Source organism: Micromys minutus (genome assembly GCF_963924665.1).
Source record: "Micromys minutus genome assembly, chromosome: 3".
Lineage (NCBI taxonomy): Eukaryota > Metazoa > Chordata > Mammalia > Rodentia > Muridae > Micromys > Micromys minutus.
Window position 1 is genome coordinate 48,903,717 of NC_137972.1, and position 19,262 is coordinate 48,922,978.

The following is a 19,262-nucleotide window of genomic DNA, read 5'->3' on the forward strand; positions in this document are numbered from 1 at the left end:
AAAATTCTGCAGTTCCCCAAAAAAACTGAAGATAGGGCAATGTGGTAAATTCACCTAGAAGTAAATTTTTGTAGGCTTTCATTTTACATGATGTGCTCCCCCTATTGAGCAAAGGGATTCCACTGTGCTGGAATCAAGCTTGATTTCCCTACTGTCTTTTCTTTTAAACCAGGCTCTCTTGTTCTTGTCCTCTTTAATGATAAACCGTCTTTGAATATAAGAAAGGCTCTACCAAATTTGTGGCAAATATTTCTATTTTAATTTTCCCTCAAATATGTAATTTATAGGGTTCATGGTTTTCACTTTAATCTGAAGCTGACATATGAAAGGTTGTTTTAACAACCTTGCTTGACACTTGAATCAGTGTTGTAAAACTAAGAAATTAGCTGTCACAAATGTTTTTCTCTGTTCTGGGGAAGGGGTCTTTGTATCCCAGGCTGACTTTGAACTTGCAATCTTCCTACCTCCATGATTCAGTGCTGGGATCTCAAGTGATGGTTAGTTATGATTTACCACCACACAAGGATACTGGTATAGATTTTATGTTTTTTTTTTTTTTTTTTTTTTTTTGCAAATATCCATCAAAGCATTTGGAAGTCTCAATATTGCAGTAGTGATTCTATTTCTATCTCTAGAGGCTTTTTACAGGTCTTCCAGATACAGAATCAAATTTTTTGGTTAGAAGTTCACATATCCAATTAAACTTCAGACTTTCCTGGTAGAGTAAGAGAGGAATCTTGAGTTTTACTTGAGATTTGATACTAAAAAGTCAAGACTCGGGGGCTATAGTGCTGTGATTTACTAAGACGCTCCAAAACATAGATACCAGAGAACAATTTTGGGAAGAAATAACCCTTCAGTTGTAAGATGACATAGAATGTAAAGTCCCATTAAAATTTTCCCCAGAAAAACTAGACCTTAAGTAGATGTTTACCTCTTAGCTCCGCTCAGTAACTTGGAAAGGACAGAAATAATGGTTTTGAGTTTTTTTATTGTTCTTTTTATCCCTCTTTTGTGTGTGTGTGTGTGTGTGTGTGTCTGTGTGTGTGTGCCCCACATATATTGTCAGAGTACCCACACAGAATCCCAGAAGTAGTAATTGGATATTTCACTATAATCATATTAATGAGTTTTAAAATATTATTTTCAGAAATAATGGCCTCCGTAGAGCATCATGATTTCTTGGATTAGTTATAAGAGTCTATAAAACTAAATGGCAGACAAAGAGGACAAGTGGGTTAAGAAAGAAGTTATTTACCACTTTAATAGTGCTGTCCAACACTTGGTCACATAGATCATTGTGAAACCTAATTGCTTTCATAGCTTTCCTATTTCATCAGAGGAGATGTGAATACTCGAGGAAAAAGCAAATCAAACATAGAAAGAGGCGCCATGATAAAACTTGTTGCTATAGCACTATGTAGTTAACAATGGCAGACTTTGGATTAAATCAGAGGACACTTCTGCAGTCTAGGACAGCTATACAAAGCCCTAAGACACTGTATTTACAGGACTTATTAATATAGGGATCTACATTCTACCATCCTGCCAGAGTCTTAATAGCACGGTGGAGCAGCTCCCTCAAGAATTCTCATTTGCTTATCTGTGGGAAAAGCTAGTAGTTCTAAAAATATTTTCCTGGAAGAGGTTAGAACGGTTATTATATATCAATTGAATATAAAGTATGGTTATGTAAGCCAAGCTTGCATGCTAATATTGCACAAGATAGAAAGCAATAAATCAAGACGAGAAGCTTCCTTGGGTCACCAGGTAGAAACAGGAGGAAGCTCTTTACTCAGTACTGTTAGGATGCCTCAGATTCCAGGAGTTGGCTTGCAGCTGGCCTTCCAGGGAGAGTGCCATGTTGGGTTCTCATTCGGGCATGTATCTTCCTCACTGAGAGAAAAAGGAATGGCAAATAAAACAAAACCGACCAAACATCCCAAACTGAAAGGGGTACACCAGCCACCTCACATTGTGGTACTGTTCATTTCTTGAAGAGAATATATAATATTTCAAAATATTATATATATACATATATTTCAAATGGTACAAAGTAATGGTAGTTCCGAATTAGAAGACGGTTGATCGTTCTTCATGACCCCCTATATTTCACAGAGAAAACTCATTTTTCTTAAAAGCCATTTTCCATGACGTTGCCAGAAAATCCTGAGTCTTCTTTTGGGATGCTTTGTTTCACAGAGTAAGTGCACTGTGATTATCTAGTAACCAAAGTGCAAATAAGAGATCCATTTGGCTTGCAAGTGTGTAAGATGTTTTAAATCCTCACATTGGATTTTCCACAGGTTGTTCTTTTTGCTATTTATATAAAATGCTTCTGTTAGGTTCTTGGGTGAATCTGAAATAAAAGAAAGAAAGAAATCTCAGTAAAGAAAGTAAGAAATGAAGGCACAAAGAAAGGTGTTCATGCAGAAAATGAGGGTGCCTTTAATTTTATTGTGCTGCCTTATTCAGATATCTTTTTTATGATGCTCAATGCCCATAGACAGATCTTTCATATTTCAATAAACCTTGTCAGATCCTCTGTGTCAAAACTTAGCAGAAAGATTCTTAGAGAAATGTCTATGGAGAACTGGCTTCACGGGTATAGAATCTCTATTCAGTTCCATGGATCCTGTGCCAATGAGAACTCCACGGTTAGTTTATTTCCTTGCTGCTGATGCCTTGTATTTACTAATAAATTTTTAATGAGGATCTTGTATTTTCTTGGTGTAATGGGCCATGCAAATTATGTAATCTCTTTCTGCTTCTATGATGAGAATTTGAACTGATTATCCCAAGGCCTTATGAAGTTGTGCAGTTGTAAGATACTGAGGAGTGGCAATTGGTAAGTGCTGGTCTAGATTAGTCCATGTCTATAGAGGAACAGAGGAAGACTTTTATAAGATGAGGAACTATTCTGTCCAATGACTAGTGTTAAGTAGAATCAAGACCTCACTTGAATCTCTACATGTTACTTAATCTCAGTATGTACTCAAAGACTCAGATATCAAGAACACATGAATGTTCAAAGATCCATGGGCTGAAAACATGAACGATGCTTCTAGCAGGGAGAAGCCAGCATGAGGAAATAAGCTATTGATTTTTATCATCTCATTTTTGTGTGTGAGATGTTGGGACCAAAGCCAAGGTCTTATGCATTCCAGGATATCATAGAGATACACTCCAAGTCTCTTAATTATTTATAGCTTTGGAAAATGATTCTTCTGGGACCAGGAGAACAAATCAATTCAAATCTTTTAGAGTTAGGTAGAACACTAATAAAATTTGCACTCTAACATTTCCTGTTTCAGATAAAGAATGTACAGAATTTTTTTATAAATTTATTTTTTGCTTTCTTTTTACAAATGATAGATTTCTCTATTTAATTTTCCTTTATTCCATTGGCAGACATAACCTTTGGTTGAAAGTGTCTTCTATTCCACCACAAAAAGGGAAATAAAGTGGCATTTACCAAACTGGATTGTAATTGCCTTTCTTCTATTTCTATGCTTACTGCCTAAACAGAACTGGAAAACCAGGAGTTCTGTCCTGATGCAATCCAATCCTGGAGACATTAACACCTTAAAAAGATAGCATAGACTTATCTGTTCTTACTTTAAGGCAATGAATGAATATTGCTTTCAGGGGCAACTCGACTGTGTGAATGGTTTATATTTCTTGCCTGAAATTTTCTTAATTTTTCAACCATCTCCATATTTGCTATTTCTTCCTTATCATTGAATTGCTTCTTTATTTTAGACAGCAATTTGATATTACTCATTTGGAGGTTGGTATCTCTCAAAAAATTTTAGATCTGGTGGAATCTTGTAAACAAGAACAAGAAGCCAGAAGGCATCAAAACTCAAACTCTGCTCTTTCTTAAATATAAAAAAAATGTTGGAATAATTAAAATGGACATATATTTCCAAATTCAGAGTCACTGTTAGAGGGATAGACAGAGAGCGTGAAAAGAGGGCCAAGGGGTTTGTGTTGGCCAGTCACATAAGCACTGACTAGATTAAATGGCTAGTATGCTTGGTTGTTCAGTGTAATGTCTAAAAACTCTTCTTCCAGAGACAAAACTCAAGTTTACAGAGTGCACTAATTATTATTTTTTCGGCTGTGGCGAAGCAAATTTATAGTTGATGGATTCTTCCCAGGCCAAATAATCAGACCATGTTCTGCAATCTTCATGTGTTTGTTGGTTCCAACTGGCTATAATTTTCTCTGAGTTCCATCCCTTTCCATTTCAGCTTTCCAAATACCTGCCATTCCATTACCATTTATGGTGAGCATACCATGGTCAAATAACTTGTTTCCTCCATGGAGAATTCTCTTCTAGATCAAGCCATTGTCCTGGCTGTGTGAGGTTTCTACACCTCTGAACATGAGAACAGCCTCACCAACATTCCAAGTCTTTATGTAATAAAGTATTTAAAATAAAATAAATGTTAAGCAATATCTTAAAACCCAGATCTTAAGGCAATATTCAGTCTAGATTTGCAACTATACAACAATAGAACACTTTAATCAAGTAACTCAAACAATGGTCAACATGTGATAGGGTTAATGCTTAGTCATAAAACTCTGTGAAGATATCCCATACTTCTCAGTAGGGGAGAGTGACATTCACATTATCCTTCTTCATACTGAATCGCTGACAACTTCTCAGACATGAATTCTTTTGCTCTACATCATGACTTTCAGGGATTTTTCTTATTATTCATCACCCCAAATTTCTTGTATAAAACGCTTTACGTCATTGCACCTGTCTTTTCTACCTCTTTAGGTCATATTGTCTCTGAGAGCTGCCATTACCAAGAGTCCTCTTCCTTGTGGCTTGCTACTCAGGCTTGACTATTCTGAGGAGAACTTCTGGTTTGGATGATACATAATATTTCTACTCTCCAGTCCTTCTTTAAAAATTAAGACTGAAAATTATTAAAGTAGATCATACAGCAAAATATCTCTTGCTTATCTATATTTTAGAGACTTCCTGAGATTCTTTTTGGATTGCTTTGAGTGAGAAAAGAATCAAGTTCCAGGAAACATTCTGGCAAAGACTTTTAACTCTGAAATTTATTGTATTTATTTATATGTGGTTATATGTGTGTACCTGTCTTCTGGGAGGAGGGTTATATGTACACACATGTGTGCATAGAGGCCAGAGGTTGATGCCTTCTTCTAGTCCTCTGCTCCATACATTTTTTTCAGAATCATTCATTGAACCTGGAGCTCACAGATTTGGCAAGAATAATTGGCCAGGTATCTCCAGGGATCATCTTATCTCTACTTCCCCAGCAATAAGATATTGGCTTTTTATGCAGGGCATGGGATCTGAATTCAGTTCTTTATGCTTGTTTTAGCAACTACACCATCTCCCTGGCCCAAGAGTTAGTATTTAAACTAACATCACAAAAGTAATGCTCGCTTGCCATTTTAAAGTTAACAGTTTAGAGTATTTGTTTCCAATTTTTCCATTTTGTAAATTGTGGGCAGTGATCTTTTTAAACCAGCCTTACATATAAGAAGAAAAGAAGTGGTTCAGATAACAACAAAAATTGAACTCAAAGTGATTAACGTCTCTCAGTGAATTAAACTAATTTAAAACTGAAATTGTTAGAGTCAATATTTGAAGGGGTAGGTGTATACGGGTTTTGGTGGGAAAAAATACCCACGGGTGTACAAAAAATTATCATAGACTTTCTTTTAAGAGCACATAATCTAAGAACTGGTATTAGTTTACCATCTGCTCAGAATGAGGGCTTCTGGAAGCTTGTTTGGGTTCAACTGCTGTGTTTTCTGTTTAAAAGTGATTTTCACATAGAGGAGTTTTGGGGAATCTTATACAGAAGAGGTGAAAGTAATGTCTGAACATTCTCAGTGTTTCTAAAGCACCCCCACCTCCCCTCTGAACGTAAACTTGAGACTACACATCACTGTGCTGTGCACCTGTGAGAACTCACACACCCTTAGCCTTCAAAGCAATGTCTGCCAGGCTTTAGCTTTCCTGTATCTTCAGCTGTCTGGAATGAACTCAGTATTCCCTGGGCGAGGCAAACAGTAACACCCTCAGTTACAGTGATAGGGTTCTGCATTATCCTCCTTCAGGGGGAACGGTGTCTGGGGGTACATTAAAACATGCTTGATGACTAAGCTAGACTCCAAAACAAAACAGAACTCAAATTTAAGTGAAAGTGTCACAGCTCTCAAAGACTGCTTCTGGGTGTTTTCACTTTTTAGTTTTGGGCATGAAGTCTATCTTCCAAAGAGTTCCTGATTGGTATTTTTGGAATTTTCTTTACTTAAATACTTCAATAATTTGGATTTGTTTTCCTTGATGAGTTCTAGATTCTAAGTCACCATGAGAGCAAGGGGATACCTTCCATATGGGATATGAGTCATCAGTTGTTTGGAGACTGAGATGTGATATAAGACACCTAAGTGGTGTGTTCAAACCAAAGGTGATTGAACTGTAACTCTAATTCAGAGTAGCTTTAAGTATTCTAGCTTGTACAGTCACTGTTCAGACAAGACACAACCATACACAAACATGGCCTCATCTATTAGCTAATTTAAACAAATTTTTGAGGGTAAGTTTCCAAAGGCAGCCTCACTCCGGATGCTTCCTTATGTAAGAGTTTAATTGTAATGAGAAACAAAAATCTATGCTGAATTATTTAGAGAAAAGAAGAAGCTTATTAAGCTAAGGTGGTTCAGAAATTTCTCTTGACCATATGTCAAGGAATTGTGGGCATTTATTGGCCACCATAGTTCATATGGGCAACTTTATTTGACACACCTTTATTTTGTATGTGAAAAACTTGAATGTGTTCATACAGTATTATACAACTTTATTTGTGATTTCTGTATCATAGTTGCAAGGAACATTTTTACTTTTTAAAAGAATGATATTTGAAAGAAAGATCATATCAAGGTTCATGGTATAGTGGTTAGAATTCAGGGTGCTTTTCAATATTTGATTCACCTCTGCTATCGTAAGTGCTTACCATGTGGCCTTTACAACTGCTAAAGGTCACTTTTCAATTGAGCAAGTAATAAGTACACATACACACACACACACACACACACACACACACACACACACACACACTGACACATGTATGCACACTCTTCCAGGCTGATATGCTGACAGTTGTGTGGTATACATCATAGGATGATATTAGTTGATAAATGGTTTCATGCCTTTGTACTAGTGGAGAAATCCTTCCTCTTAAGCAACTAGAGCTCCACTCCCCTTCTCCCCTTTAGATGTCACACAAGTCCAATCCCACTGGGGTTAATGGTGGGCTCGCTACATCCCTTTACCCTGGCATGGCACCATAACGCCAATACTGACAGGAGAAGAATACTCACCCTCTATAGTTATAATTTTTAAAAAGATCCTGACCAGAGAAATCAAAGAATAATTACTGACTTTACAAATCTCTTTGTACTTCTCTAAAGGGTGAGTAAAACTCCTTTAAACATGATTGTACTCAAACACAGTCTTTTTCAGCACAACGCTGAGATGAAGAAACATGATTATCATTCTGAGCACCATGGCTGCAAGATGCAGTCCCCAGGTAACTGTCCTAATGATCCTGCCTCCCGTGCTTCACCTGTGACTCTGTAACATAAATAAAGCACCACGTCATGCAGAAAGGTCATGTTTAAGCTTTAACTTCTAGTTCATGGATGGACACTTACCCAACTTGTCCAGAATATGTCCTGCTAAAGGAAATCTTTCCTCTTGTCCCATTCAAAGCCCTCTGTCTGCTGCTAACACAGGGCAAAGCCAATAATAGTACAGTTTGAAACATGAATGTAATATGTGAAGCAGACTTACTCGTGTGGTCTTAATCTTGTTGCCTGTAGCACACATCCATCCAGAATTGTCAGGGAGTGTCTTACATTCTTCTCCTTCTAGGCAGGGCTCCATCTCACACCACCATTTCCCAATCACTATGGAGGCTGTGTGGAAAGAGGAAAAAAAACTGTATTTGTAGTTTGCCAAATATCTCAGTATTCTGAGGCTGTATTCCTCCACAGGTTTTAATGTTCTCTGAAGCAAGGAGGCCTACTTCCATCTTCTGAGACTAGATGGGGAAATGACTCATCAAGAAAACAAGTATTGTAATGCAAATACACTGATGTCATCTACTGTCTTATGCACCCTGTTGTCCAAAGTCACCTAATATAATTAAAAACTGAGCAATGGGGACACTTGTTTTGTGCCACTCTGTCTTCTATGTAGCTCTTTCTGGCCTGATACTTGCTATATGGGGGATTTACTCTCAGATTTTGAGGGATTTTGACTCACTACTTTTTTGTAGATCTGGGACTTTGTGCTACTTTTTTCCAGTTAAAGGGGCAAAGAGCTGAGTATTCTTCAAAATGACTGACATGTTCTTTTTAGGAAGGCCAGTTTATCCACCCAGTATTAGGTTTATCCCTTAGCCTAGGGCCATGGAGAATTTCAAAGCCCTAGCAAAAGAAAAAAAAAAAAAAAAAAAAAAAAAAAAAAAAAAAAAAAAAAAAAAAGAACTGAAAGCACAGAAGCAAAGTTGCAAAGTACAAATCAAGAGTAATGATAAAGGAAAGTTCACTCCTTTGCAGTCAAAGGAACAGTTTGTATGGATTATGGGTTCCCTTCCATATTGATAAGCTGTGGGAAGGAAGAACTATTATGAGGCAAACCTCAGATGAAACTGCCATTTTAGGATTATATCAAGGATGGCCATAAGACAGTGGACACACAGACAGACAGACAGACAGACAGACAGACAGACAGATACACACACACACACACACACACACACACACACACACATGAACACATATGCATGTCACATTTTTATTGTGAGACTTTATAAAACTCTGATTGAAAACAATTATCTGTCATTTCTGTTTCTCACTGTATTAACAACTCAAAAATGCCTTTGGGTTTGTTCCATCCAAAAATCCTAAACTAGTGGCCTGGAGAGATGGTGCAGTGGTTAAGTGCTTGCAGAAAGCCTGTGGTTTGGTTCTCAGCACCCAAATGGTGACTTACAACCATTGAAAGCTCAAGCTCTAGCAGATACAATGTTCTTTCTAGCTTCAATAGGAACAGTCATACAAACAGTACACACACATACATGCAGGCCAACACTATTTTGCATAAAAGTTAGTAAATTCCCCAAACAAAACCAACAGTACACACACTAAATATGGTAGCCATCTTTTCTTATTTTTTTAGGTTGTCCTAATTTTTCTCTGGGCCTTCAGGTATTAATTGTAGACAAAGGCATGCCTACCATGATGATTACATTTCACAGTGATAAATAAATAAATAAATCAGCAAACAGTATGTGTAAGTGCCTCAGAAGATAAATAGCAAAATGCAGAAAATCCAGAGCTCGTAAATTCTCCATGCTTCTTGAGTTAACTACAGGAAATAGATCTCTATCTCACAATTATATCATTTACAAGCCCCAGGCAGTTGCTTGCTGTTACACTTTCCTTCTTTCCATTAAAATGAAAGATTTATTTTTATTTAATATTTTACTTGTATGTGTGTCTGTACACAAGATACATGCAGTGCCCCATATTCACTGGAATTACAGTTACAGATGGTTGTGAGCTGCCATGTCATTTCAAGAACTGAACCCTGGTCCTCTGGAAGAGCAGCCTGTGTTCCCAAATTCTGTGTCATCTCTCCAGACCTCTCCACACTTTCTTTGCTCAATCCTTCCCCCCTTTAGATTTTACTGTTACTTCAGGGTTGCTTTGAGTAAAATCATTGAGCAAGTTTCTATTTACAAAATCTTATCTGTTCCTTTATTATCATGAACTTAAGAAAAATTTCAGGGGCACATTTGCTACATTTAATGATTTTATTTTATGTGTAACAGACCAACATTAATAGGATGCCTACATCAGGCATGCTAAGGAGGTATCAGGGGTTAAAGTTCATTAAACTTTCTGTCTATATACACAGGACAGCATGAGCTGATGAGACAAAGTCTTCCCTGTGTCAGTATGATGATGTGAATGTCTAGTTATTCCTTCATTAGTATATATGCATTGCAGCAGGCATAGAGTAGGGTAAGGTGTTTTATGTTCACATAGGTGATGAATAGGTAATGTCATCAAATAAGGGAATCTAGAGTTTCTACAGCAACGAAAACAATGTCATGTTGAGAGGGGACAAAAATAAACATGAGATTAAAAAAAAATAAAGTTGCTTGTGTTTATTGAAAACTGTAAACTGTGGGTTTCTTCGGCTGCTGCTCAACCAGGAACAAATTACTCACATGTATTACCAAAGCCAATGTTTATCTTTTAAAGCTTACCCCGTATTCCCATACTGTGCCCCTGAACTGAAATCACTGAACAGACACTGTCTGGCCTTTGCTCTAAGGAGAAGCAATCCTTTCAAGAGCATGTTGTCACATGTTAAAATGTTTAGTTAGAATATATAATTATGGATCTTATTTAGATATTTTCACACACACATACACATATGTATATATGTACTGTCCACATGTAGTCATTCCTGGTGTAACCCTGCCTTATTCAAACTGGTCACTTTCCTCTTCCACTATTATCCCTTCTGTCTGTCCCTCTCTGTCTCTCTATCTCTGTCTGTTTCTCTCTTTCTCCCTCCCCCTTTCTCCCCATCTCTCTCACGTACACATAAAACCAGATTCTAGTCATGACTGAAAAAAATGCATCTGTCTTTCCTAATTACCTCTCTGTTTGCAAGCACCTTCCCCCTTTAGATTCCTTCAACCTCCAACAAAATCTTTCTTTTTTCATACAAATATATGTATAGATAATTTAAAAATCTACATTTGAAAGCTGAGATTCTTCATCTGAATAATTCTCAAGTGTCTCAAATTCTGGTAATTAACAATATGAATGATAACCAATATTTACTGAGTGTCAGTCACATGTTTCTGCTCCCACCTTACTGATCTGTGCCACCACCTTTGTCCTCTGTGTCATCCCAAGTGAGGTGACTCAGTCACAAAAGGACACACATAGTTTGCACTCACTGATTAGTAGATATTAGCCCCAAAGCTCAGAATGCCCAAGATACCATTCACAGACCACATGAAGCTCAAGAAGAATGAAGACCAAAGTATGGATGCTTCAGTACTTCTTAGAAGGGGGAGCAAATACTCACAGGAGAAAACACAGAGACAAAGTGTGGAGTAGAGACTGAATGAAAGGCCATCCAGAGACTGCCTCACCTTGAAATTCATTCTATATGCAGCCACCAAACCCAGGCACTATTGCTGATGCCAAGAAGTGCTTGCTGACAGGAACCTGATATGGATTTCTCCTGAATGGCTCCGCCAGAGCCAGACCAATACAGATGAGGATGCTTGCAGCTAACCATCGAACTGAGCACGGGGACCCCAATAGAGGACTGAAGGAGCTGAAGGGTTTGCAATGCAATAGGAGGAACAACAATATCAAACAACCAAACCCCCTAAAGCTCCCAAAGAGTAAGCCACCAACCAAAGAGTACACATGGAGAGAGAGACTCATGGCTCCAGCCACATATGTAGCAGAGGATGGCATTGTGTGGCCTCAATAGAAGGAGAAACCCTTGGTTCTGTGAAAGCTGGTTTCCCCAGTATAGTGGAATGCCAGAGTGTTGAGGTGGGAGTGGGTGGGTGGGAGGGGGAACATCCTGGAAGAAGGAGGGGAAGGGGGATGTGAAAGGGGGAACTGGAAAAGAGGGTAACATTTGAATTGTAAATACATAAAATATTTAATTTAAAAAAATGAAAAAATGTGTTACATCACCTCACAGTCATTATTATTGGACCCTAGTGCTTAGCGTGTGTGTCCAGGTTTACAGAGGTAAGAAGGGTTGTGGGCCAGCTTAAACATAAGCCTTACAGTACTTACTTTTTCATAGCTTTGTGTTCAGAATTCAGAAAACTTAAAACAACTATTGATTGCTGAGTAAATGAAATTTCTTTATTATATTACTTCCAAAATTAACTTCATGTCACACACAAACACTTACAGAAAATCAACTTTCAGTGTCTGGTGAGATTAGTTTTAGCCTGCTTGCTGCTTCTCTGGTCTGAGATGCGCTTTCTTCAATTCCATTAGTTCCAACATTGTCCACCACTAGGGAACAGTTTTGGAAGTGAGGGATGCTGTGTGGCAGATAATGTAACTGTGACAAGCGCTTTTCATCCCTCAGAAAAAAAGCGAGTTAATTAAATATCATCTGAGAACCCGACTTCCTCTTATCCATAGTGATTATGAAAGGGGGCCTTTACGGTCCCTTTTAGCCTCAGGGTTCTGGGATTTGCTCTGTAAATGTGTCACGTGCTGGAAATATCTCATCTTCAGCTCTTTCAAGGATGTTCATGTCTCCTGGAGAGCTTCTTAAAAATCACTAAAGCCCCTTTAATCACGAGCCCTGGATTTCTCTCTTATATCAGATGAAACTGCCGAGGAGCCAAAGAAGTGAATCAGTGAGAATCTAGATGGGCGGGCAATCCTTTCCTGAGGCTGCTCCTGTTATCACCACTGTCACTGATGGGAAGAGGCAGAGATACTAATCGGCAATAAGATTAATATAGCATCAGAGCATCATATTGAATAAGAACAGAAGTCCCTGTTATATCACCTCTGTAGACGGCGCTTGACTCTCAGCAAATGTTCATCGATGCACTATCCTGCGTATCAAAAGTGACGAAGTTAAGACCATGACATGGGTCCACCCTCCAGCTTCAGATCTGGTTCCTGAACAGAGGCACTGCCGCTGTTTGTCACAAACAAATGAGCACAGGATCTTCTGCGAGCCAGTTCATTACTGTGCTAAAAGAGAGGGCAGGGACAATGAGGTGGAAATGGGAAAACCTTACTATACCAGGGAGTTTCTTTAGGGCAGGGAGTTAACCTTCTGTTTGTTACTTTTCTGGAATGGGGTCAGTCACTGAAGATTCTAGAACATAGATTCCATGACCAAAAGCAAGACATGAGCAAAAGATGGAACTGCACTCAAAAAAGATCCAGAAAAGTTTTGATGGGTGCCATTGTTGGATTTAAAATTTTTTTAAAGAAAAGATATTCTTCTGTTTCTATTTTTTGAGATTATATAACCATGACATTTCTATTGTCCATTTCCTCCCTCCATACTCTCTATCAAATTCATGGCCTTGTTTCATTGCTAATTGTTACTGTCTGCATATGTGTGTATATATACACACATATATAAATATATATATATACATACATATACACACCTGTATATAGACACATATATGAATATGTGTATAGACATATATATATGCAGGCAATAATAATTAGCCATTGTTATTAGCAATATACATGTATACACACATATATGTATACATGTGTGTGTGTGTGTGTGTGTGTGTGTGTGTGTGTGTGTGTATGTGTGTGTGTGTGTATAACCTGTTTGCATGGATTTAAAAATAGGAAATTTATACATATGGGTTTAGGGCTGACCGTTTGCCACTGGAAAACCAATTGTTGTGCTATTCACACACAATTTCAGAGACCACCTCTTTAGCTTCCAGCTTTCCTCACTTGCCTATAGTTCTGGCATATGGTTCCAGCCTCATGGGCTTTCCCCCTATCTCATTAGCATGTTCATTGATGTAATCCTTGTTCAGCTCCTTTTTAGGCATGAAACTGGGGAGACATTTAGGTGTAGTTTCTGATGTTACTAAGAGCCACAATCTCACAAATCCCTTTTGCTCTGGTTCCTACAATCTTTTTCTACCTCTTCCCTAATGTTACCTGATCCTTAGGTGTAGAAGAGTTTTATAGAGGTGCTCACTTAGACTGGGCTCCACAACGCTACATTTTGATTGGTTTTGGTCTTCTGTGGTGGTCTCTGTTGCTTCTTGTGGTATCACAAGAAGGTGACAGGGCCTTTTTGTATTTCTTAGGCTGGTTATAAATTTGCTGCCTCCCCACCTCAGCTTTTTAAGTGCTCAGAAAAGCAGGTATTGGCATTATGCTAAATCATGTAAAGACTTGATCTGTGGCCCCTGCCATAGGCCACCTAAGAGATGCAGAGCTGGGAACAGGGTCAGAATCTCTAGACAAAACACTATGGTCAGAAGCTTTAACACTTTAGCTGTCCCTCTCCCGGCTGTAGACAGTGTGGCATGATGTCCCCATCTATTAGTATAAGTGTCAGATGCTTCAAAAACAGGAACTTTTTATTTGTATTGTTTCAGGGAAGACAGTTTGGTTTTATACATATAGGCAGTGTTATATAGATTGAACATTTACATATTTAAAAACTGTACTGTGTGTGTACGTGTGTATGTGTGTGTGCGTGTGTGAAAACAATTAAGGAAAAGAGAACATTAATTTGATAGAAAGTAAGGGGGTACATAGGAGAGTTTGGATGATGGGAAGGTGGAAATTATATAATTAAATTATAATCTCAAAAAGTAAAATAAAAAAGTAAAAACCAAGAAGGAATCTTACACTTTCCTATTTGAGGAGTGTGAGTAGATGAAGGTAGGTTATCACCTTACAAGTTAATGGATTAAATATGAAACAGAAAGAGAAAAATAATGCCCACAATGGGTTGTGAAGATTAAGTGACAAAAAGGATGCCAAGCACAAGGCAGACTGTGGCACTTAGTACATGCTCAATGAATTTTGGCTGTCATTTTCACCAGTGTCATCATTTTTTAGGACTCTAAAGGATAAAATCACGCTAGACGAAAGAGCAGTCCATCACTAGCATCACTATGTAGAGAGTAAACCATTGTTCTTCAACAGCATGTCAAACTCTTAGCTTGTTTGTATGGCTTATGAAAGTCTGAGCATAAATTAAGTGCTTGGATATATTATTACATTTATGTTCCCAGAAGATTATATACATCAATCTAGACAGAGTTCTACCCTCATTTTTATCCAACCTGTCATGCACTGGAAGAAACAATCACAGCTCCTTAGGGATGGGACAGCTCTTCAGCCTCCCTTTCGCAGTAGGTGAAACACAGTTGCAGTGGTTCTTTGCAGGGGGACTGTAGCAACTCCAATTATGTCATTGTCTTTATCAAAGCAAACAGAAAGTCAAAAGCATAGAATATTTATCCCTGCAATTTCTCCAGACTTCCTTTCCTATGATCATATACTTAAGGAAGTGATCCAGCCTGGGGCCATTAGGCATTGTCAAGCTCCGTGGTATGTGCTAAGTGACTTTGTCATTCAGGGGCCCGAGTTTCAGTCTCAACTCCACCATTCATCAGCAACATGGCTTTCAAACGTTGCTTGACTCAAGGTGCTGGCTCCTCAGTTATAAAAAGCACAGGTAGCTATGGTAAATTTTAAATGCAATAAAGGACTTACAACAAAGCATAATAAACTTTGTATTCGTCATGCGGTAGTTATTGTTTATATGGATATTCATTATATACCATGGATGAATTCACCCACGAGTTAATATCTGATCTTCAGTAGAAGTACATATGAGTTCTAATGTACATGTATCATCATATATAATATGTAAATTATAACACATACATGTTCTATAACACATAAATATTACATATTTTATAATATCCATGGAATGAATAGCCAAGAATAGGTTTGACCATCATTATATTCTTCCTATTAATCATTTTCTAGCACTTTCCAGACTGAGGCAGTTAACTTTGACAAAGGTGTTGGTGAAGGTAAAGAATGTAAAGGGAGCAAGATTTAAGACCCCAAAGACTAACACAATGTCTTTTTATGATGTTGTTTCTTGAAAATGTTTGGAAAAAAAAGTATTATATCCTATGCATTCAAATGCTATTTATTGACTCCTGTTTTAGACATAAAGAGGCATGGTTTCCAATCTTCAGCCACAGTTAGCTTCTTGTAGGGGAGACATGAGGGTGTACAGAATAGATACTAACTAAAACCAAACTGTGCTGCATAAAGATACAGCATATCCTCAGGGGAAGTCAACATAATTTAGATTAGTGAGGTGGTAGTGCCAAGAGGATTCCTCAGTGGTGAAATTATTTTATCATTAAGAAAATTTCATCCTAGAGCACACAGCATGCATTTTATAGAAGAAAGGGGCATTCAACTGGATGGTAAGTTGGAAGAAAACAGCCAACAGTTCTTTCTTGCTATCATCAGCTGTCCTGAGCTTTTTCACCATCACCAGTCACTAGGGCACATTTACTGCTCTAAACCAACCTGTTCTGGGGACAGAATGATTTGCTACTCAAGGGAGAACTATGGTCTCTTGTCACCAATAAGTTTTTTTTTTTTCTTATGCTGGACCCTGACATTTGAATCCAGACTTTCTCTACAAACCCATTCCAAGACAACTTATCTTTGAGTCCAGTAAAGAGCCTAGCACTGTCCTGCTTTCTTGAGCAGATAGCTCTCTTTTAGAAGTAAGTTCGGCTAAATGTATTTTCACTTCAGTGTAGGTTCAGCGTGTGTATGTGTGTGTGTGTGTGTGTGTGTGTGTGTGTGTGTGTGTGTGTGTGCATATTCATGTGCTTGTGAGTGGAGGCCAGAGGTTGATGTTGGGTGCTATTCTTAATTTTCCTCTTCATATGTTGAGGCAGGGTCTCTCTCTGAATTTGAGGCTCACTGATACAGCCTAGCAAGTGAGATGTTTCTGGGCATCACCTATGTCTGCCTCCAGAGTACTGGGATTACAGGTGGGCTGCCTGTCTGACTTATATGGCTACTGGAGATTCAGTCCTTGTTCCTCAGGCTTATACAGAAAGTGCTTTACCCAGTGAGCCATTTTACAGACCCTGGCATCTGATTTTAAATCAGATATAAGAGGAACACACCAATTCACGACTATTCAATAAACTCCATATTGTATATACCGTGAATCTCTACCTTTAACATCCCAAAGTTAAGACATTTAAAAATATTTCTGATGTTCACAGAATATAAATATTGTTTTTGTTTTTGTTTTTTTGAGGCATATGTGTTTCTAGAAGTTCTTTTGCCTTCCACCATAACAAGCTTGGCTTCCATCTCTGATTCTAATCCCAATAGTTACCATTTTCTAACATACAGAGCATACAGATAAACATCAATAGAAAAGAAACATAACCCATAATCTTTTGTAGTGGAGGCACACTGCTCCATTTGACTATGTTTTCTTACAACTTTATAAATGGTTCCTTGGAGGACTACCTTGGTATACAAGTATTTCCTCAATTTTAAAAAAGTATTTTTCAAAGTTATTAGGCCTTCTAATATGTTTTCCCCCTAGAACTGCTGCAGATTTACTAAAATCAAATAATGTCAGCTAAGCATGCTTTCCTCTTTTCATATGCAAAGTAATCACTTTTATGGTTATTGATATATTAAAATATCATTTTTGCTTTATTTCACTTTGCGACTGATCCGGAGTACTAAATCATGCCCAGAGAATTCCTGGCATCAAGTTCATTTGCAAACCCAGCACTCGAGGTGTTGGCAGTAATGGAAAAGCGGCACACTGATTGTAAGGTCTTTATTCTAATCTCACTCCCACTAGAGAAGATTGATATAAATAAAATTTAAATAGAAAACACATTTCAGATGCCAGCAGTGAAAAAGACTTTGTCAGCCTAATGAAAAGGTATCAATTTGCTCCACTTTATTCAATAAATTGTAAGTCATTTTCTAAATGGATTAGATTAAAGGAAAGTTCAAACTCCCAGGGAGATGTTCCTGGCACCGGTGAGACTTTAGACAAGGGAGAAAGAACAGGGCGCATGGAGCCTCTCAGGCCACTTCAGATCTATAAAAATTGATACCAACGAGGGCAGAAGTGTCTCTAACCCTGAGCTCACCTGCTGCCCGAGCAGTCAAATCCTGGAGAATTGAACAAGACACACTGTTCCTCTGATTTCATTACGTGTCATGGCTGGCTGAATGAATTACAACAGAGGATGGAACCTTGGCAGGGTGAAGTCAGATCAAAGCAGGTGGCTCTCGGAGTCACACATGCCTTTCTCATAGACACTCGTGAATGTACTAATCCAGGTGCTCTTCCAAAGCAAGAGACCAACAATTTATAACACTGCTTTGGTCCTGCTGTCTCTGTGGAGTTGGCGACTTCTGCCATTTTCAAGAAGTTCCCAGTACCTCTTCAGAATGAACTATTTTCTGCCATCAACCCCTTGAAAACAAAAATGATTTCATTTTCCTGTATACAGTGTGATTTAACCTGCACAACTATTTTCAATAGTTTGTTTTGTTTGCTTAAAATTATTTTATGTGCACGGGTGTTTTGCCTGCATGTGTGTCTGTGCACCATGTATATGTGGAGGCCAGAGCGGGTGAACCCTGAACCTGGAGTTACAGGTGGTTGTGAGCCATCACGTGGAAGCTAGGACTAGAACTCAGGTCCTCAGAAAGAGCAGCCAGTGATCTTCACCATTAAGGCATTGTTCTAGCCCCAGTCTGTTTTCTTCTTAATATGGAATTGTGACACCCATAAGTGGAATTCAGTTTTATTTTAAGCACACACTTATATACATCATAAATTGATACTGTTACAGTGTGGTTATTTTGGGGACTGTGTGTACTGTTTCAAAGTGTTTAGCTTTTTCTTATTAGAAAATATTTACAGTTCCGGTGCTCTATGCACAGACCTATCTAGGATAGGCCCTGTGAGCTACATGCAAAAGCCTGGCAGAAAGTTCATCTGTGAATTTTAAAGCAGACAAGGAGCTGAGTGATGACAGGAATTTATGCTTCAACGGTTCATTCAGTGATACCAAGTAATCTATTTTAAGCCTTTAGAAAAAATATTTAGAAATATTCAACCAACAGAAAAGAAGTTCTACCACATTAGCACATAATAGATGATTTGGCTCATGTCAGTGATGTCATTGTGAAAGCTAAACTTCAAAATGAAATCAGGAATATGAATTCAGAAATGTTCTGGAGGTATCTACCTGCAAGGAGTCCAGAATCAGGGCTGTCTTACCTGGAGTCCCGTGGCACAGTATCACACAAATATGCTGTGTAAGTTGGAAGGCAGAGAGAGCTTTACCACTGGAGTTTCACAATGAAATCTAGACACTAGAATGGTGCCTCCTATTTTAAGGCCAGACTGTGGGGTTCCTGTGCTGTTTGCTTTCTAAACTTAATTCACTAACAATAGTCACTCCATAGTGGTGATAGATTGCTGCCATATTTTGAAAAGTTGCCAGTTTCATCTCATATGACAGGAGTTTCCATGTAGAATTACAAGAATGGCCAAGATCTTCTTTTCCACCTATGCTCACATCTTT

General features: G+C 38.2%; 1 protein-coding gene across 1 annotated transcript in view; it reads right to left on the reverse strand.

The window, feature by feature from the left end:
• Positions 1–2,341: 2,341 nt before the first annotated feature.
• TAFA1 (TAFA chemokine like family member 1) overlaps positions 2,342–19,262 on the reverse strand; it is a gene marked incomplete at both ends in the record, with an annotated part of 484,019 nt that continues 467,098 nt past the window's right edge. Inside the window, 2 exons of the mRNA XM_080914779.1 lie at positions 2,342–2,359; positions 7,853–7,977. Coding sequence (XP_080770905.1) covers positions 2,342–2,359; positions 7,853–7,977 — 143 coding nt within the window. The remainder of the gene's footprint in view (positions 2,360–7,852; positions 7,978–19,262) is intronic.